At 40.5% G+C, this 22,486-nt stretch overlaps 1 protein-coding gene across 2 annotated transcripts in view; it reads left to right on the top strand.

Annotated features, from left to right (window-relative positions):
• scarb2b (scavenger receptor class B, member 2b) overlaps positions 1-22,486 on the top strand; it is a 70,815-nt gene that overhangs the window by 5,379 nt on the left and 42,950 nt on the right. For both annotated transcript variants that reach the window (XM_056257761.1, XM_056257762.1), the window contains exon 2: positions 17,939-18,099. In XM_056257761.1, coding sequence (XP_056113736.1) covers positions 17,939-18,099 — 161 coding nt within the window. The remainder of the gene's footprint in view (positions 1-17,938; positions 18,100-22,486) is intronic.

The following is a 22,486-nucleotide window of genomic DNA, read 5'->3' as shown; positions in this document are numbered from 1 at the left end:
CCTGTGTTTCGTTTTGTTTGTGTTCCGCCGCTGGCCTTAAAACCAGCGGTACCCAAAATTTCAATAAAAGAGCAGTTTCTACCATCTCTGGGTCCGAAGAGGACCCGGAGAGCAGTGGGGGGACAGAATCCTCACCACTCTCATCCGCCTCCTCTGTCGCCAGTGAGCAGCAGTGTGCAGTTCGAGAACGCCACCGAGCCGCCTCCTGCACCTCCTGCCCCGTGGAACCAGGTAAGTGCTGCACAGCACACACAGACCCTGCTACGGGCCGCCTCCCAGAGAGAGCCTCCCGAGCCGCGTCCCTGTATTCCACCTCGCTGCCCCACTCCGGGTACGCCTACAGTCCCTTTGGTCCCGCTTGCACGGTCTCTGAGAGCCTGGTTAGCGCTCCCCAGTCCGTCTCGCTGGCTCATTCGGACCATCAGGCTCGGCTATGCGATTCAGTTCGCCCGGCGTCCCCCCAAGTTTCGGGCCATCCACTCCACTACAGTGAGAGCAGCCGATGCCCATGTCTTGCGTGCGGAGGTCGCAGTCCTACTGGCGAAGGACGCGATAGAGCCGGTCCCTCCAGCCGATATGAGGTCAGGGCACTACAGTCCCTACTTCATTGTACCCAAGAAAGGTGGTGGGTTACGACCGATCTTGGATCTGCGAGTTTTGAATCGGAGCCTCCACAAGCTACCGTTCAAAATGCTCACGCAGAGACGCATTTTCGGATGCATCCGTCCCCAAGATTGGTTTGCAGCGATCGACCTGAAGGACGCGTACTTTCATGTCTCGATTCTTCCTCGACACAGGCCGTTTCTGCGCTTTGCGTTCGAGGGTCGAGCATATCAGTAAAAGGTCCTGCCCTTCGGGCTGTCCCTGTCTCCCCGTGTCTTCACGAAAGTCACGGAGGGGGCCCTTGTTCCCATGAGAGAACAGGGCGTTCGCCTCCTCAACTATCTCGACGACTGGCTTATACTAGCACACTCTCGAGATCAGTTATGCGAACACAGGGACCTCGTGCTCACGCACCTCAGCCAGTTGGGCCTTCAGGTCAACTGGGAAAAGAGCAAACTCGCCCCTGTGCAGAGGATCTCTTTTCTCGGTATGGAGTTGGATTCGGTCGCACAGACAGCGCGCCTCACAGAGCAGCGCGCTCAGTCGGTGCTGAACTGCTCGTACACGTTCAAAGGCAGGACAGCGGTCCCACTGAAATTTTTTCAGAGGCTCCTGGGGCATATGGCAGCGGCAGCAGCGGTAACTCCGCTCGGCTTGCTTCATATGAGACCGCTTCAGCACTGGCTTCACGGCCGAGTCCCGAGATGGGCGTGGCATCATGGCACTCACCGGGTGGCAATCACACCGGCCTGCCGCCAGACCTTCAGCCCGTGGTCAGACCTCTCGTTCCTTCGGGCAGGAGTCCCCTTGGAACAGGTCTCCAGGCATGCTGTGGTTTTCACAGATGCCTCTGCCACCGGCTGGGGTGCCACGTACAACGGGCATGCAGTGTCAGGGGTGTGGACGGCTCCCCAACTGCATTGGCACATCAATTGCCTCGAGTTGCTAGCAGTACATCTCGCTCTGAGCCGCCTGAAAAGGCCGCTACGGGGCAGGGACGTGCTGGTCCGTACGGACAACACTGCGACCGTGGCGTACATCAACCGACAAGGTGGTCTACGCTCCCGTCGCATGTCGCAACTCGCCCGCCATCTCCTCCTCTGGAGTCAGAAGCGTCTGAGGTCGCTTCGAGCCATGTATGTCCCTGGCGTGCTCAACCGTGTGGCCGACGAGCTATCACGAGCTGTGCTTCCGGGAGAATGGCGACTCCACCCCCAGGTGGTTCAGCTGATCTGGAGAGAGTTCGGAGAGGCTCAGGTAGACCTGTTTGCCTCTTCAGAGACCTCCCACTGCCAGCTGTTTTACTCCCTGACCGAGGGAACACTCGGCACGGACGCACTGGCACACAGCTGGCCCCGGGGCCTACGCAAATATGCGTTTCCCCCAGTGAGCCTACTTGCACAGACACTGTGCAAAGTCAGGGAGGACGAGGAGCAGGTCCTTCTGGTGGCTCCCTATTGGCCCACCCGGACTTGGTTCCCAGAACTCATGCTCCTTGGGACAGTCCCTCCCTGGCCCATTCCTCTGAGGAAGGATCTTCTGACTCAGAGACGGGGCACCCTATGGCACCCGCGTCCAGACCTCTGGAAACTCCATGTCTGGTCCCTGGACGGGACGCGGAGGTTCTAGGTGACTTACCCCCTGAGGTACTTAACACCATCACTTCAGCACGGGCGCCGTCCACGAGACGTGTTTACGCCCTGAAGTGGAACCTGTTCGTCGAGTGGTGTTCTTCTCGCCGAGAAGACCCCCGGAGATGTTCGATAGGGTCTGTGCTTTCCTTCTTGCAGCAAGGGTTGGAGCGAAGGCTGTCTCCCTCCACCCTCAAAGTACATGCTGCCGCTATTTCAGCTTATCACGACCACTTAGATGGCAAAACAGTGGGGAAGCACGACCTGGTCGTCAGGTTTCTTAGGGGGGCGAGACGATTAAATCCTCCTCGACCCCCCTCCATACCCTCTTGGGATCTTTCCCTGGTGCTTCGAGCACTTCAGGATGTTCCCTTTGAGCCTCTGCAGTCAGTAGACTTAAAGCTTCTTTCCATGAAGACTTTGCTACTGGTTGCACTGGCCTCTGTCAAGAGGGTAGGAGACCTGCACGCATTTTCGGTCGACGAATCGTGCCTAGAGTTCGGGCCGGGTGACAACCATGTGGTACTAAGACCCCGGCCTGGCTATGTGCCCAAGGTTCCTACCACTCCCTTCAAAGACCAGGTAGTGAACCTGCAAGCGCTGCCTTTGGAGGAGGCAGACCCAGCCCTGGCTTTGCTCTGTCCCGTTCGCGCTCTGCGTATGTACGCTGACAGAACTCAAAGCATCAGGACCTCAGACCAGCTCTTTGTCTGTTACGGAGGCCAGCAGAGGGGAAAGGCTGTCTCCAAGCAAAGGATGGCCCACTGGATAGTGGATGCCATCGCCTTGGCTTACCAAGCTCAAGGCGTGCCCTGCCCGCTCAGGTTGCATGCACACTCCACGAGAGGCGTCGCATCCTCCTGGGCGCTGGCACGTGGCTCCTCGCTAACAGATATCTGTAGAGCTGCGGGCTGGGCGACACCTAACACGTTCGCTAGATATTATAGCCTACGTGTAGAGCCGGTCTCCTCCCGTGTTCTCACCCTAAACGGGTAGAAGCACCGAGAGGCCCGGCTCTGTCGGCTTGCTGCACCCTACTGTGCACCCTTATTGCTCCAGAGTGAAAAACCTGTTGAGTCCTCCAAAAACCCCTCGGCCCGGACATGGCGGAGCGTCCAGGTGCCAGGCCTTTATCCGCTGAATCCTTGAGAACCGGATCTGGGCTGGGTTCCATATGTGTGACCCTACGGGGATCCCATATGTGTATATTTTCCACGGCTGCTCCTAACGGAAGCCCGTGTCTTTCCCTTGGGCTAAGTCACCCACTATCTCATATGTAGTACAGCCTTCGGGCTAGTCCATATGTATTCCCCACATAACTCCTTGAAGTAAGTGGCTTCCGCACCGTCCTCCTTCCTAACTGAAGGGCACGCTTTCCCAGTGTTATCCAATAATCTCACTGTATGGGTTATTACGGAACAACAGTGACAGATACACTCTGTGTGTAGCCTCCTCCTATCGTCCTTCTAGGCAAGAAGGTGTAGAGGCTTGCATGGGGCGCTGGATGGGGTGCAGCAGCTGTGGCGCTTTGGTAGGGATTCCTATTGGTCAGTCTGACCTACGTTGTAGTGACTGACCGATAGGGAACGTCTCGGTTACATATGGTAACCCTCGTTCCCTGAGGGAGGGAACGGAGACGTAGGTCCCGTCGCCACATCTGCTGCCGCCCGCTGGGGCGGCCAGCTTTTTCAGGTTTGGCTCCTCAGCAAAAAACTAGCGTGCAATCATAACAGCTGCTGTTAAATACCCGCGCTGACGAGGACGCGCAGCTGATGCAAATGATTGCATGCCAATGTGCATTGGCTTGTTTTAGTTTCACTCGAAGTAGATTGGCCTCTCTAGCGAGATTCCTATTGGTCAGTCTGACCTACGTCTCCGTTCCCTCCCTCAGGGAACGAGGGTTACCATATGTAACCGAGACGTTCTTGACTCAATTTTAAAGAAACTTTATTCCAAAAAGGTCCAATGCGGTTCTATATAGAAATCTAGGGTTCTTGACTCAATTTAAAGAAACTTTATGCCAAAAAGGTCCAATGCGGCTCTATATAGAACTCTAGGGTTCTTGACTCAATTTAAAGAAACTTTATTCCAAAAAGGTCCAATGCGGTTCTATATAGAACTCTAGCGTTCTTGACTAAATTTAAAAGAGCCTTTATGCCAAAAAAGGTCCAATGCAGTTCCATATATAACTCTAGGGTTCTTGACTCAATTTAAAGAAACTTTATTCCAAAAAGGTCCAATGCGGTTCTATATTGAAATCTAGGGTTCTTGACTCAATTTGAAAGAAATTTTATTCCAAAAAGGTCCAATGCAGTTCTATATATAACTCTAGGGTTCTTGACTCAATTTAAAGAAACTTTATTCCAAAAAGGTCCAATGCGGTTCTATATTGAAATCTAGGGTTCTTGACTCAATTTAAAGAAACTTTATGCCAAAAAGGTCCAATGCAGTTCTATATAGAACTCTAGGGTTCTTGACTCAATTTGAAAGAAACTTTATTCCAAAAAGGTCCAATGCAGTTCTATATAGAACTCTAGGGTTCTTGACTAAATTTAAAAGAGCCTTTATGTCAAAAAGGTCCAATGCAGTTCTATATAGAACTCTAGGGTTCTTGACTCAATTTAAAGAAACTTTATGCCAAAAAGGTCCAATTCAGTTCTATATAGAACTCTAGGGTTCTTGACTCAGTTTTAAAGAGACTTTATGCCAAAAATGTTCAATACGGTTCTATATAGAAATCTAGGGTTCTTGACTAAATTTTAAAGAAACTTTATTCCAAAAAGGTCCAATGGGGTTCTATATAGAACTCTAGGGTTCTTGACTCAATTTAAACAAACTTTATTCCAAAAAGGTCCAATGGGGTTCTATATAGAACTCTAGGGTTCTTGACTCAGTTTAAACAAACTTTATTCCAAAAAGGTCTAATGCGGTTCTATATAGAACTCTAGCGTTCTTGACTAAATTTAAAAGAGCCTTTATGCCAAAAAGGTCCAATGCAGTTCTATATAGAACTCTAGGGTTCTTGACTCAATTTAAAGAAACTTTATGCCAAAAAGGTCCAATGCAGTTCTATATAGAACTCTAGGGTTCTTGACTCAATTTAAAGAAACTTTATGCCAAAAAGGTCCAATTCAGTTCTATATAGAACTCTAGGATTCTTGACTCAGTTTTAAAGAGACTTTATGCCAAAAATGTTCAATACGGTTCTATATAGAAATCTAGGGTTCTTGACTAAATTTTAAAGAAACTTTATTCCAAAAAGGTCCAATGCGGTTCTATAATAGAACTCTAGGGTTCTTGACTCAATTTAATCAAACGTTATTCCAAAAAGGTCCAATGCGGTTCTCTATAGAACTCTAGGGTTCTTGACTCAATTTAAAAGAGCCTTTATCCTCATCCCCTAAAAGGTTCTACATATGAAGCGCCTGATTAAACCCTTTGCAACACCCCCTGTGCTGTTATTTTTCTTAGTTAGAAAAGCATTGAATTTATCATCACAGGTATTATGAAGTATTTTTAGGCTACGCTCGCCTGTGTTCGTGGCGTCAGTGTGTCTGATCTCATTCCTTCAGTTCTACAGAGAGTCAAACACAATCCACAAACTATAGAGTAGAGTACAGGCCTGAGGAGGAGAACAGCGGTTTGTTCCCCACTTCCGCCTGTTAAGAACACACACTGTAGTTAGTGGTGTTTGTGTTTGCTAAGTCGTATCAGCACTGAAACATCTGAACTGAAGTGTTTTTCATTTCCTTTACTAACTATGCACATATATATGGTTAGTTGCATTTTCTAATCTGCATTCAGCATGTTTTCCCTGCTGGCACCGTACAATCACTTCTACTATAGAGTTTTCCTTGTTTATTTCATGAAATGCTTTCGATCGCAGAAGGAAAATGAGAAATCATGTCTATAGCAGAGTAAAGTATGCTATCAAATGTTTGGGGTCAGTAAGATAAAAAAATAAATAATAATAATAGTTTTATTCATCAACGCATTAAATTGTTCAAAATTGACAGTAAAGACATTTGCAATGTTATGAAATATTCCTATTTCAAATAAATGCTGTTCTTTTTAATTCTTTTTCTTTTTAATCAAAGAATCCTGAAAAATAAAATACATAAAAAAAATCATCTTATTAGAGTGATTTGTGAAGGATCATGTGACACTGAAGACTGGAGTAATGATGCTGAAAATTCAGCTTTGATCACAGGAATAAATTACACTTTACTGTATATTCACATAGAAAACAGCTGATTTACATTAGAATAATATTTTACTGTATTTTTGATCAAATAAATGCAGCTCTGGTGAGCAGAAGAGAGTTGTTATTCTAACAATAGTGTATATATATATATATATTTAAATATGTATGATTCTCTGGATTGTGTAGCTGGATTTTGACATATAATAAAAATACTCTTTTGGCTATTGAAAGTGTGTTAAATAGCAGTGAAGCTTAGATTAGTATAAACGTTCTGGACAAATACTTCAGCGTTTTTTCTAGAGCTCTTGGCTGGTGGAGTTTTACATAAGAAAAGAAGTGAAGAAAAGAAATGTTCAGGAATGAGTATTAGCTGATGGTCATGTGATCTGTGTGTGTGCGTGTGTGTGTGTGTGTGTGTGTGTGTGTGTGTGTGTTAATGAGGGGTCATTCAGTCCAGCCTCACATGTGTGGGTGTGTGTGTGTGTGTGAGAGAGTTTCATTAGTTTAATAGGGAAGAAACTCGTGCTAAATAAACTCTTAATGCACGTTTGCTGAAGATTAGTCAGTTGGATGTGGTTTAGATGTGGAATGCAGTGGCGGTCTGATCAGATTGTGTAGCGTTGTCGTAGGACCCATCATTTAATCCTTTATATCAACCATTTTCAGATTATCCACCCATAACTGTGCTTGCTTGCCCAATTAACAGAAGTGTCAGCATATATCAGCAGATTTCCTGATCTCGGTTTCCTCCTCTGGATAAACCCGATATGATTACAGTCGGTCTCCAGAACTATGAATCATAACATTCAGTAACAGTGATTCATTCACACTGAGGCATTGGAGGTTTATGACAGTTCGTTTAACAACCATTATAGATAATTAAAATTATTGTTAATCTTATGCAGCACAACTGTTTCCCACATTGATAATAATCATTTTCTGTAATAATCATTACAAGTTTCTTGAGCATCAAATCCTCATATCAGAGTGATTTGTGAAGGATCATGTGACACTGAAGACTGGAGTAATGATGCTCAACATTCAGCTTTGATCACAGGAATAAATTACACTTTACTGTATATTCACATAGAAAACTGATGATTTATTTAAGATTATTTACACTGGAATAATTTTTCACTGTTTTCACTGTATTTTTGACAAAATAAATGCAGGCTTGGTGAGCAGAAGAGACCTAACATTAAAAAAAAAGAATTAATGTTTCCAAACTTTTGACAGGTACTGTAGTTATTAGAAATAATATTTATTTATATAATTATATTTGTATATAAAAAAATATATATATTTATATTTAAAAATATATATATATATATACACACACACACACACACACACACACACACACACACAGTTTAACATCATTATTGTGTATTTATTACATCAACTTTTTAAAATAACCTATATGATTATGATTATTATTATTATAAAGTGTTGAATTACAGTTTTTTTCAGTCGCTAACAAGTGTTTGTCCAACCAGTTGTCACATTTTCAAAACCCTAAACACAATTAGCACAGCATCGTCTTTTGTGGCCATACCATTCACACATTTCATGTCGTTTTCACACAATATGCAGTCAGTGAACACATTTCCACAATGCTTACATTTTCTTAACAGACAAGCTACACCTACCAACAAAATTATGGATTGTTTTTGTAGTATTTACAAATGTTAACACACACCATCCCACAATAGCAAAAAAAATATTCCAAACCTTAGAGACAGTATAAAAACCTCTGCTTCTGCAATGATATCAGTTAAAAAACAATATATCTCAGCTGATAATAAACAAACAATTGAATAATTGACCCACAGCTTATTTATGTTGGGTAAATTGGGCCAACCACAGCTCATTCCAGTCTGGCTTAGGGTGTATTAACACCTGCCTTGTTTGGTTCGATTGAATCGAACTCTAGTTCAATTCCCCCCTTGGTGCGGACCTTTTGGGCAGGTGTGAATACAGCAATCGAACTCTGGTGCGGACCAAACAACCGAACCGAGACCCAGCTGAAGAGGTGGTCTCGGTACGGTTCCAAACGAACTCTGGTACGGTTCGTTTACGGTGTGAACATGAACCGACCCAATTGCAAGAAAGCACTGCGCCTTTGAGTTAACAGGCTTCCGTAGTCGGAGATTTTGGCATAATGGTTTGTGTTATTGTTGTTCAAGTGCGAAAGAGAATTCCACTCCGGCGCGCTGTCTGGCCACACGATACTGTTGCGCGTCTTTCTGCGCGTCGTGTGTGTGCATCATTGGAATGGAATGATGAATGAGTGTGTGCATCAGGACATTCACATACAGCGCGTTCTCTTTAGTCTAATCGCGCATAGATGCAAAAAAAAGCTTTTGCAGTTCATATAATGTAACGATAGTTACAATACAAGGATGACGCTGCGTTAAACTGGACAAACTTAAATCGCAAGCGTTAACATTGACAGCACTTGTTAGCAGTATATACAATAAGAATCTCATTATTTGAATGTGTGAACATAGCCCCTCTCTATGAATGAAAACTTTATACCTTATCCGTCTTCTGCGCAGTTTCTTCATATTGCGTTTGTACAGAATAAAACATAATTAGTAAAATAACAAATATTGCAGTACGAAATATCTCCATGCTGAGCCTTTTTTGCACTTCCTGATTTCCCTACTTGAGAATCCTTGTCCAATGAATGGACGACCTTAGCACACGTGTGGTTTTGTTTACAAATTTTGGTTCACTTGCAAAAAAGAGCAGTGTGAAAGCGAACTGTACCAAAAAAAAAAAAAAAAAAATTTGATTTGGTCCGGACCAAAGCAAGTGAACTACCGGACTTTCCTGGTGTGACTACACCCTTAGACTCAGTGGCAAGGGTTATTTTTTTCTATTACATTGACACTTATACAGTAAAAGGAGGACTTTGAGGAGTGATGTTTTTGGAAACAGAAACAGAAAAAGACAAACACTGTAATGTCTGGACAAGGAAGAGGAAGAGCAAGGGGCCCAGGGAGAAGATCAGGCCCAGTTAGAGATGCAGTGAGAGATGCAGGTGCAGTGAGAGATGCAGGTGCAGTGAGATATGCAGGTGCAGTGAGAGATGCAGGAGCAGTGAGAGATGCAGGAGCAGTGAGAGATGCAGTGAGAGATGCAGGTACAGTGAGATATGCAGGTGCAGTGAGAGATGCAGGAGCAGTGAGAGATGCAGGAGCAGTGAGAGATGCAGGAGCAGTGAGAGATGCAGTGAGAGATGCAGGTGCAGTGAGAGATGCAGGTGCAGTGAGAGATGCAGGAGCAGTGAGAGATGCAGGAGCAGTGAGAGATGCAGGTTCAGTGAGAGATGCAGTGAGAGATGCAGGTGCAGTGAGAGATGCAGGAGCAGTGAGAGATGCAGGTTCAGTGAGAGATGCAGGAGCAGTGAGAGATGCAGGAGCAGTGAGAGATGCAGGAGCAGTGAGAGATGCAGTGAGAGATGCAGATGCAGTGAGAGGTGCAGTGAGAGATGCAGTGAGAGATGCAGGTGCAGTGAGAGATGCAGGTGCAGTGAGAGATGCAGTGAGAGATGCAGGTGCCGTGAGAGATGCAGTGAGAGATGCAGTGAGAGATGCAGGTGCAGTGAGAGATGCAGTGAGAGGTGCAGTGAGAGATGCAGTGAGAGATGCAGTGAGAGATGCAGTGAGAGGTGCAGCGAGAGATGCAGATGCCGTGAGAGATGCAGTGAGAGATGCAGGTGCAGTGAGAGATGCAGTGAGAGATGCAGGTGCAGTGAGAGATGCAGTGAGAGATGCAGTGAGAGGTGCAGGTGCAGTGAGAGATGCAGTGAGAGGTGCAGTGAGAGATGCAGGTGCAGTGAGAGATGCAGATGCAGTGAGAGATGCAGGTGCAGTGAGAGATGCAGTGAGAGGTGCAGTGAGAGATGCAGGTGCAGTGAGAGATGCAGATGCAGTGAGAGATGCAGGTGCAGTGAGAGATGCAGGTGCAGTGAGAGATGCAGTGAGAGGTGCAGGTGCAGTGAGAGATGCAGTGAGAGATACAGATGCAGTGAGAGATGCAAGTGCAGTGAGAGATGCAGTGAGAGGTGCAGGTGCAGTGAGAGATGCAGTGAGAGGTGCAGTGAGAGATGCAGTGAGAGATGCAAGTGCAGTGAGAGATGCAGTGAGAGATGCAGTGAGAGATGCAGTGAGAGATGCAGTGAGAGATGCAGTGAGATATGCAGGTGCAGTGAGAGATGCAGTGAGAGATGCAGGTGCAGTGAGAGATGCAGTGAGAGGTGCAGATGCAGTGAGAGGTGCAGATGCAGTGAGAGATGCAGATGCAGTGAGAGGTGCAGGTGCAGTGAGAGATGCAGATGCAGTGAGAGATGCAGGTGCAGTGAGAGATGCAGTGAGAGATGCAGGTGCAGTGAGAGGTGCAGTGAGAGATGCAGGTGCAGTGAGAGATGCAGTGAGAGGTGCAGTGAGAGATGCAGTGAGAGATGCAGGTGCAGTGAGAGATGCAGTGAGAGATGCAGGTGCAGTGAGAGATGCAGTGAGAGGTGCAGTGAGAGATGCAGTGAGAGATGCAGGTGCAGTGAGAGATGCAGTGAGAGATGCAGGTGCAGTGAGAGATGCAGTGAGAGATGCAGATGCAGTGAGAGGTGCAGGTGCAGTGAGAGATGCAGTGAGAGATGCAGGTGCAGTGAGAGATGCAGTGAGAGATCCAGTGAGAGATGCAGGTGCAGTGAGAGATGCAGTGAGAGGTGCAGTGAGAGATGCAGTGAGAGGTGCAGTGAGAGATGCAGGTGCAGTGAGAGATGCAGGTGCAGTGAGAGGTGCAGATGCAGTGAGAGATGCAGTGAGAGATGCAGGTGCAGTGAGAGATGCAGTGAGAGATGCAGGTGCAGTGAGAGATGCAGGTGCAGTGAGAGGTGCAGATGCAGTGAGAGATGCAGTGAGAGATGCAGGTGCAGTGAGAGATGCAGTGAGAGATGCAGGTGCAGTGAGAGATGCAGTGAGAGGTGCAGTGAGAGATGCAGTGAGAGGTGCAGGTGCAGTGAGAGATGCAGTGAGAGATGCAGGTGCAGTGAGAGATGCAGGTGCAGTGAGAGGTGCAGGTGCAGTGAGAGATGCAGTGAGAGATGCAGGTGCAGTGAGAGATGCAGTGAGAGATGCAGATGCAGTGAGAGGTGCAGGTGCAGTGAGAGATGCAGTGAGAGATGCAGTGAGAGATGCAGGTGCAGTGAGAGATGCAGGTGCAGTGAGAGATGCAGTGAGAGATGCAGGTGCAGTGAGAGATGCAGTGAGAGATGCAGGTGCAGTGAGAGATGCAGTGAGAGGTGCAGGTGCAGTGAGAGATCCAGTGAGAGATGCAGGTGCAGTGAGAGATGCAGTGAGAGGTGCAGTGAGAGATGCAGTGAGAGATGCAGTGAGAGGTGCAGGTGATGCAGTGAGAGGTGCAGGTGCAGGTGCAGTGAGAGATGCAGGTGCAGTGAGAGATGCAGGTGCAGTGAGAGGTGCAGGTGCAGTGAGAGATGCAGTGAGAGATGCAGGTGCAGTGAGAGATGCAGTGAGAGGTGCAGGTTCAGTGAGAGATGCAGTGAGAGATGCAGTGAGAGATGGAGGTGCAGTGAGAGTTGAAAAAACTGATTTGCTTTTTACTGGAATGCTTTTGAATGTGAACATTACTGTACATGTGGACATACAGTTCCCAACCAAGAAATTTAGTGTAAAAACGGTGGATTGCATGTTTTGCATGCAAATACCTGTAAAACTGAAACATCAAAGTCTATGCAGTTATTGTAATGTCAACAATAGCCAGTATTTTGAAACCTGGTGTACTTTGATTGACTGCATGTACCTTGTCAAGCGAAAACAAGTGTTATTCTATGACAGAATAATTTCATTTTGAGTCAGATTTCCAGTGTTTTGGTAAAGTTAGTGTGTGCAGAGAAAGATGTGTTCTATTTTGAAATGAAGAGTTAGTATATATTTAAGAAAATGTGTTTTTGAGAAGAAAATTATCCATTTGGCCAATTGTGTTTTGTAGGTGTGAGTCTGTGTTAAGAGTTTAGAAAAAGTATCTGAAGTATGGGTAAGCGCTTGTTAGCGATTGAAAAAAACTGTAAGTGTCAGTTCTGTTTTCCAATCCAGCGTCCCTATTTATAGAGGTGTGAATGGGTGTTAAACGTCTTTAATCGAGTGTGAAGATAACTATCTTTAACTGGGGAAGTTCTGAGTAACAGTTTCTCCTCAGAGACTTTTGTTGAACCCCTTACAAATGTACATGTACTGTGGAAATATGTTTGCAGGGCCTGTGCCCTAGTGATAGTCAAACTCCAGAGAGAGTAACTTATGTGAGTGAGTGAGTGAGTGAGTGAGTGAGTGAGTGAGTGAGTGTGTGTGAGAGTGAGTGAGTGCGTGTGAGAGTGAGAGTGAGAGAGTGAGAGTGAGTGAGTGAGGAGTGAGTGTGTGAGTGAGTGAGTGAGAGTGAGTGTGAGAGTGAGTGAGTGAGTGTGTGTTTGTGTGAGTGAGTGAGAGAGTGAGTGAGTGAGTGTGTGTGAGAGTGATTGAGTGAGTGTGAGAGTGAGTGAGAGTGAGTGAGAGAGTGAGAGTGAGTGTGAGAGTGAGTGAGTGTGAGTGAGTGAGTGAGTGAGAGTGAGTGTGTGTGTGAGAGTGAGTGAGTGAGTGAGTGAGAGTGAGTGTGTGTGTGAGAGTGAGTGAGTGAGTGTGTGTTTGTGTGAGTGAGTGAGAGAGTGAGTGAGTGAGTGTGTGTGAGAGTGATTGAGTGAGTGTGAGAGTGAGTGAGAGTGAGTGAGAGAGTGAGAGTGAGTGTGAGAGTGAGTGAGTGTGTGTGAGAGTGAGAGTGAGAGTGAGTGTGTGTGAGAGTGAGTGAGTGAGTGAGTGAGAGTGAGTGTGTGTGTGAGAGTGAGTGAGTGAGTGTGTGTGAGAGTGAGTGAGTGAGTGAGTGAGTGTGTGTGAGAGTGAGTGAGTGAGTGTGTTTGTGTGAGTGAGTGAGTGAGTGAGTGAGTGTGTGAGTGAGTGAGTGAGTGAGAGAGTGAGTGAGTGAGTGTGTGTGAGAGTGAGTGAGTGTGAGAGTAAGTGAGAGTGAGTGAGTGAGAGTGAGTGAGAGTGAGTGAGTGAGAGTGAGTGAGTGAGTTTGTGTGAGATTGAGTGAGTGAGTGTGTTTGTGTGAGTGTGTGAGAGAGTGAGTGTGAGAGTGAGAGTGAGTGAGTGAGTGTGTGTGAGAGTGAGAGTGAGTGAGTGTGTGTGAGATTGAGTGAGAGTGAGTGAGTGAGTGTGTGTGAGAGTGAGTGAGTGAGTGTGTGTGAGAGTGAGTGACTGTGTGTGAGAGTGAGTGAGTGAGTGAGTGAGTGTGTGCGAGATTGAGTGAGTGAGTGTGTTTGTGTGAGTGTGTGAGTGAGTGAGAGAGTGAGAGAGAGTGAGTGAGTGTGAGAGTGAGTGAGTGTGTGTGAGATTGAGTGAGAGTGAGTGAGTGAGTGAGTGTGTGTGAGAGTGAGTGTGTGTGAGAGTGAGTGAGTGATTGAGTGAATGAGTGTGTGTGTGAGTGAGTGAGTGTGTGAGAGTGAGTGAGTGAGTGAGTGAGTGAGTGATTGAGTGATTGAGTGATTGAGTTAATGACTGTGTGTGTGAGTGAGTGTGTGAGAGAGTGAGAGTGAGTGTGTGTGTGTGTGAGTGAGAGAGTGAGAATGAGTGAGTGAGTGAGTGAGTGAGTGAGTGAGTGAGTGAGTGTGTGAGTGAGTGAGTGAGAGTGTGTGTGTGAGAGAGAGAGTGAGAGAGAGAGTGTGTGTGAGTGTGTCCTGTGCTGAGTCACTATAAAGCTGTTTTCTGGGTCTGTGCTGTTTGTGATCTCTGGCCTGTTTTCTGGCAAACGGGAAGGGATCGATGTCTCAGCGCTCCTCGAGGGTCCAATCACCCGTCGCACAGGCTGGGTCGAGGTTATCTGAGTGTTGCATTTGACCCAGTGCTGGACGGGTGGATTCAGATGGTCTGGTTACAGAGTATCTAATAATTACAGTCATGGTTGAATATCTTTCATTGCTCTTGTGATACTTCATATTTCTGCTGGTTCTTTGGCAAACGGATGAGAATGAACTTCATCAGGATTCGAGGAATTTAGAAATGTTACATTTGAGTAAGCAACAATGTTGTGCATTCGGTCAGGTGATACCCGGCCTAAATAATGTATCCCACAATGCAATGTGCTCAACTTGACCTTCTATTTCCAGTGTGATGAATGCCATAACATAGCATGTTGTTTTGCTGTTGTTTTTTGTTTTTGTATTTTATAACATAAAATATAACATTGCTATGTGTATGTTTTTGTTGTCATGTTATGTCTTGTATTATGTTTTTTATATTATAAAACACAGCAAAATATAAACCATATCATGTTATGTTGTTGTTTTTATGATGTTATGTTATACATGTATCATAAATGATGTTATAAAAATATCATAAACCAAGGCAAAGCATTACATATGACAACAAAACATGTCATGTTATGTTTATAATTTAGAAAACAACATAAAAAATAACATAACAGCAAAACACGTTATCTTTTGTCATGTTATGTTGTTTTATTTTACGACATATATTTCACATAAAACAAAGCATAACATAAAATTAAGATGGTATTTTTTGCTATGTTGTTTTATATTTTGCTGTTATGTTTGTTATAAAACAACAGGACAATTTATTGTAGCATGTTATGTTTTTAATGCTATAAAAATAGCATAAAGAATAGCAAAACATAACTATTACAACAAAACATGTCATGTTTTTGTTTTTTATTTTAGAAAACCTAACATAACAAAAGATAACATGTTTTCCTGTTATGTTATGTTTTATATTTTACAACATATCACAAACAGCATAACATAAAACTTAAGATGTTAGGTTTTGCTGTGTTATGTTTTTTTTATTTTTTATTTTATTTTGCTGTTATGTTTTTTGTTATAAAACATAAAACATAACACAGCGAAATATACTGTAACTTATTATAATTTTATGTTATTTTTTGTTATAAAAATATCAGAAAACTATGGAAGCTTGTTTCCGCCACAGAATGAAAAATAAAAAAGGTAATTGCGACTTTTTATCTCACAATTTTGACTTTTTTTTCTCACAATTGCGAGTTTACATCTTGCAATTCTGACTTTATTTCTCAGAATTGCGAGATATAAAGTCAGATTTGATTAATATAAAGTCGCAATTACAGGTTATAAAGTCAGAAATGCGTGATATAAAGTCAGAATTGCGTGTTGTAAAGTCAGAATTGATTGATATAAAGTCAGAATTGCGAGATATAAAGTCAGAATTGATTGATATAAAATCGCAATTGCGAAATATAAAGTCAGAATTCATTGATAAAGTCAGAAATGCGTGATATAAAGTCAGAATTGCGTGTTGTAAAGTCAGAATTGATTGATATAAAGTCAGAATTGCGAGATATAAAGTCAGAATTGATTGATATAAAATCGCAATTGCGAAATATAAAGTCAGAATTCATTGATAAAGTCAGAAATGCGTGATATAAAGTCAGAATTGCGTGTTGTAAAGTCAGAATTGATTGATATAAAGTCAGAATTGCGAGATATAAAGTCAGAATTGATTGATATAAAATCGCAATTGCGAGATATAAAGTCAGAATTCATTGATATAAAGTCGCAATTGCAGGTTATAAAGTCAGAAATGCGTGTTGTAAAGTCAGAATTGATTGATATAAAATCGCAATTGCGAGATATAAAGTCAGAATTGATTGATATAAAATCGCAATTGCGAGATATAAAGTCAGAATTCATTGATATAAAGTCGCAATTGCAGGTTATAAAGTCAGAAATGCGTGTTGTAAAGTCAGAATTGATTGATAAAGTCAGAATTGCGTGTTGTAAAGTCAGAATTGATTGATATAATATCGCAATTGCGAGATATAAAGTCAGAATTGATTGATAAAATCGCAATTGCGAGATATAAAGTCAGAATTCATTGATATAAAGTCGCAATTGCAGGTTATAAAGTCAGAATTGCGTGTTGTAAAGTCAGAATTGATTGATATAAAATCGCAATTGCGAGATATAAAGTCAGAATTGATTAATATAAAGTCGAAATTGCGAGATATAAAGTCAGAATTGCGAGATATAAAGTCAGAATTGATTGATATAAAGTCGCAATTGCGTGTTATAAATTCAGAATTGATTGATATAAAGTCGCAATTGGCTGTTATAAAGTCAGAATTGCGAGATATAAAGTCAGAATTGCGAGATATAAAGTCAGAATTGCGAGATATAAAGTCAGAATTGATTGATATAAAGTCGCAATTGGCTGTTATAAAGTCAGAATTGATTGATATAAAGTCGCAATTGCAGGTTATAAAGTCAGAATTGCGAGATATAAAGTCAGAATTGCGAGATATAAAGTCAGAATTGATTGATATAAAGTCAGAATTGCGAGATATAAAGTCAGAATTGCGAGATATAAAGTCAGAATTGCGAGATATAAAGTCAGAATTGATTGATATAAAGTCAGAATTGCGTGTTATAAAGTCGGAATTGCGTTATAAAGTCAGAATTGCGTGTTATAAAGTCAGAATTGCGAGATATAAAGTCAGAATTGCGAGTTATAAAGTCAGAATTGATTAATATAAAGTCGCAATTGCAGGTTATAAAGTCAGAAATGTGTGATATAAAGTCAGAATTGCGAGATATAAAGTCAGAATTGCGAGATATAAAGTCAGAATTGCGAGATATAAAGTCAGAATTGCGAGATATAAAGTCAGAATTGCGAGATATAAAGTCAGAATTGATTGATATAAAGTCAGAATTGCGTGTTATAAAGTCAGAATTGCGTTATAAAGTCAGAATTGCGTGTTATAAAGTCAGAATTGCGAGATATAAAGTCAGAATTGCGAGATATAAAGTAGCAATTGCGTGTTATAAAAAAAAAAAAGTTAGTCTTATTTTTTTATTTTTATTCAGTGGCGGAAACAAGCTTCCATAGAAAACAGCAAAACATTACACACAACACCATGTCATGTTGTTGTTTTTTTATTTTAGAAAACAACATAAAAAGTTATTTTAGAAAACAACATAAAAATAACATAACATGTTTTGCTGTTGTTTTATATTTTACAACATATAACATAGCAAAACATAACATCTTAAGTTTTATGTAATGTTATGATTTTGGTCCATTCTGCTCTAGTGCGTAAGAACGAGCCGATGATTGAATCTGTAAATAAAGCCAAATAACAGAAAAATTAGAAATAGTCCTCAGATGCATGTCTGTAATTTATAGCAAAAAAAATCTGATAAATTAAAAAAGTTAATACTCCACCACCTGCGTGAGATCACTAACCAGCGTGGTTGAACAACAAATTGACGACGTTACTAGCTAGTCGTGACCAGTCGATCTCATCAACTTTGCATCGTACTAAACATGAACTAGCGGCTGTTTATCCTGTAATGTAAAGCATCCCTATTGAGTCTGGATTGTGTGTTTTGTGTGTTCAGGAGATCACGCTGACAGAAGGCAGTAAAGTTTTTGCCACATGGAAGAATCCTCCGCCTCCAGTCTTCATGCAGTTCTTCTTCTTCAACGTCACCAACCCTGACGCCTTCCTGAAGGGAGAAGCCAAAGCTCGCCTCACTGAGATGGGGCCGTACACCTACAGGTGCGTCACACGCTTTCATCCAATCAGCAAATCCCTGCGTTTCTGTCCTAACCAGCCACACATTAGTGGCAGGGCATTGTTCTTGGTCACATTGTTGGTTGTTTGCAATTGCACTGGGAAGCTCCGCCCACAGTGAGACCTCATTGGTCCAAAATCCCACTCTACACAACTGCATAACATGTTATATGTTGTGTTAGGTTTTATGTTTTGTTTTGTTATGTTATGTTATGTTATGTTTTGTTTTATGTTATGTGTTGTCTTATGTTATGTTTTATGTTGTTATGTTATGTTATGAAGCTCCGCCCACAGTGAGACCTCATTGGTCCAAAATCCCACTCTACACAACTGCATAACATGTTATATGTTGTGTTAGGTTTTATGTTTTGTTTAATGTTGTTGTGTTATGTTATGTTGTGAAGCTCCGCCCACAGTAAGACCTCATTGGTCCAAAATCCCACTATACTATGTTATGTTTAATGTTATGTTACGTTACGTTGCATCTTAAAACAACATAAAATATAACAAAACATAACAAAAGATACCATGACAAAACATGTAATTTTGCGTTGTTTTTTGGTGTTATGTTGTGTTACATTACGTTATAATGTTATGTTATGAAGCTCCGCCCACAGTGAGACCTCATTGGTCCAAAATCCCACTCTGCTCAACTGCATAACATATGTTATGTTTTATGTTTTGTGTTTGTTATGTTATGTTATGTTACGTTGCCTCTTTAAAAAAAAACATAAAAAGTTTTGTTATGGTATCTTTTGTTATGTTGTTGTTTTTGTTGTATTTCTTATAAAACAGCATAAGATAGAAAAACATTACATATAACAATACTGAACGTTATGTTATGTTTTTGTTATAAAAACAACATAAAACAACACAACATAAGATGACAAAACAACATAACATGCTCTTTTGTGTTGTGTTTATATTTTTGCTGTTATTTTTTATTCTTTTTTATTTTATAAAACATAAACATAATGCAACAAAATATACCATAACATGTGTTGTTTTTTAGGATATGTTGTTATTTATGTTATAAAACATAACATAGCAAAACATTACATATAACAGCATGTTTTGCTTTGCTATGTTTTTATGTTCTAAAACAACATAAAGCAAGATAAAATATAACATAACATGTTTTGCTATGTTATGTTTTTTGTGGTATGTTTTATATTTTGCTGTTATTCTGTTTTTATCTTAATATTACATAAAACCTAATATAACAAAACTTAACACGTTATATTTTGCTGTTATGTTTTATATAATGTTTTTTTTGTGTCAACAAAACAACAGCATAACATTACAACGGCAAAAAATATGTAGTTTTAACTTTTAAGTTATGTCAAAATAACATAAAAAAAAACATAATATTTGATTTGATTTGAATAACTTTATTAATCCCACACTGGGGAAATTCCATTGTTACAGCAGCTCCAATAAGATACAAAATATAAGAATTGAATAAAATGAATAACAATATTAATAATAATGATAATAATAATAATAATACAACAACAAAAACCACATAACCTAACCACATAAACTGTAAAAAAAAAAAAGACATTATCAGTGAATCATGACAACTTCTGTTTTAACATTACTTTAACTTATCAATAATTTAAGGAGATTCAACTCTATTTTTTTAAGTCAGTTTAATATAATTTACGTTGAATGACTTGCACAGACAGATTATACTTAAAAATAGCAACTGAATTTAAGTTTTTAAGTTGAAATAGGTGGACATTTTTTACAGGTTAAAACATAACATGTTATGTTCTGGTGTTATGTTTAGTTTTTATGCTATGTTTTTTTTTTAAGACAGAAGAAGAAGTTTAATGCCCATTATGAAACACTGAGAAAGCAATGCATAGTTGCAATTATGGTGAGACGTGTTCAGAAAAGCAACAACACACAGAGGCGAGCGAGCGCAGCGTCTCGGTTTGCTTTGGCCATGTGACAGAGGCAGCGTGAGATCATTCTCCATGATCATTTGGCTTGTGATGAAGCTCAGTAACACTGACGGTCAGATCCGAGTCCGCTGCGGATCTCAGCACAAATCTGGAGATGCTGTTCAGTCTTAAAACACTCACAGCGAAAGTCCAGCGTAAGCTATTCAGTTTCCTGAGTCATCTTCTGGCGTCGGGAATATCAGACCAGCCATCTAATCAGTTTTAACCAGCTGGAATTAATTAACATTCCAGCATTTTATTGTTCTGTAATTAAAGAAAGAGAGTGAAACTAACAAAAGCTCATAATGTCGTAAAACGGCTGCTATCTGAAGTTATTGCTGTGCTAATATATATATACATCACCGCACACGTGATCTCTCGCTGCATTATGTAAACTCTTTAACTTGTGTCTTTAGCATCAATCCCATCATGCATTTCAACTTAATTTTTTTTTTTTAAATTATATACATATATAATTTATAATATTCATTAATGTAATACAATAATCACGATATATACTTTATACCTTATTTATATATTATATTAATTTTATTTATAAAAATATTTTAATATATAATAATGACTGCATAAAATGTGTGTGTATATATATATATATATATAAACATTAATTTATATTTGATAAACATTTCTAGACAACTTAATTTCTATGTATATTTTATACATTAATTATTTTATAAAATGTATTATATTATTGGATCTATATTGTATTATAATATAGCAACATATCATATTATAATTAGGGTTAGGGTAACCAATATATTTGTATATTATATTTAAATATTTTAATATATTAATTGTTAACATTCATTTATATTTGATGTACATTTTTTGTATTTATTTTATAAAATAAATTATAATTATTTTATAAAATGTACTGTTACTATAATGTATTATAATATAATATTATAAAATATGGTATCATATATTTAATATTAATTTATACAATTAATTTATCAATAAATATATATAAAAAATGTTTATTTATATAATCAATTAAACTAAATATATATATTAGGGCTGTCAAATGATTAATCACGATTAATCACATCCAAAATAAAAGTTTTTTTTACATAATATATGTGGGTGCACTGTGTATAATTATTTTGTATATGTATAAATACACACACATGCATGTATATTTAAGAATTTTTTTTATTTATATATAAAATATTTATATTTATATATAATATAAATTATATATAAATCTGTATACAGTATATACATGAAAATATTTCTTAAATATATACAAGCATGTGTGTGTATTTATATATATAAAATAATTATACACAGTGCACCCACATATATTATGTAAAAAAAACTTTTATTTTGGATGTGATTAATCACGATTAATCATTTGACAGCCCTAATATATATATATAGTTATTTACCCATATTATATATATATAAATAACTCTCAAGTTCTCGTATGTGTTTTCTGAAGAATTGTGAATATGCATCTTCAACTCTGAGTTCCAGTGAGCGGTTTATGAGCAGTCTCAGTTACGCCTGCAGGACTTCACGGCACACCTTAAACAAATATCAAAGTCTGTGTCCGTTAACTGAACCTCTGACTCCAGCGCTGGCCGAGGCCGTCCGGGACGCTCTGTTTGCCTTGCACTTGGGCAATCCTGAGCAAACACACTCCAGCAGGGATCGATCCGACCTGAAGCTGAGCCATGGACAGTGAATCATGAATAATTTAGTTTTACTCCACATCCTGTACTTATAGATAATGTTTGCTGCCCCACAATCTTCATTTGCATTATACAGCCGTTTTATTGGTTGCATTCTCACGGCCCTTTGCACACCGAGTCCGAAACTTCATATGCGTGTTATCGTATTCCTCTGAACTGTCAAAACATCTCTCAAAACACCCCACATTTTCTGGCGTTGTAGTCATGTGAAAAAGTTATGTTATGAGGAAAATTTACTCTTTAATTCTTTAATACATATATTTAAAGTATGATAACAGTGTGAATAAGGGGGCTTTTGTAATTCATTTGCTAATTTTATTAGTCAGATTTTACATTATAAGTGCAAGTTTTCTAACAAAAAGCCCATTTTCTCAGTAGTCATTTTACTTTTCTACTATTCAATCTAGTACTAATGGAAAAGCCAAGACTGTTCATTTATTTAAAATCTTTGAATGATACAAATGTTTTTTTTTTTTAATGGTTTTTTTTTTGTTGTTTTTGTTTCCTTTGACTCCAAAGTGTGTGTTTTGTTGTTTAAAGCATATATATATACACACACACACACACACACACACACAGTATATATGTGTATATATATATATCAAATATATATTTTCTGCAAAAAACACACAAAATCTAACCCAATTTAAAAAAATTCTGACAGACGAAAGTTTCGGAGGCAGTGTGTTAACGTGATTGCCACAACAT

Source organism: Rhinichthys klamathensis, unplaced genomic scaffold, assembly GCF_029890125.1.
Source record: "Rhinichthys klamathensis goyatoka isolate OS25496 unplaced genomic scaffold, OSU_Roscu_1.1 h1tg000143l_1, whole genome shotgun sequence".
Classification (NCBI taxonomy): Eukaryota; Metazoa; Chordata; class Actinopteri; order Cypriniformes; family Leuciscidae; genus Rhinichthys; species Rhinichthys klamathensis.
This window is presented reverse-complemented; position numbering and strand designations above follow the sequence as displayed.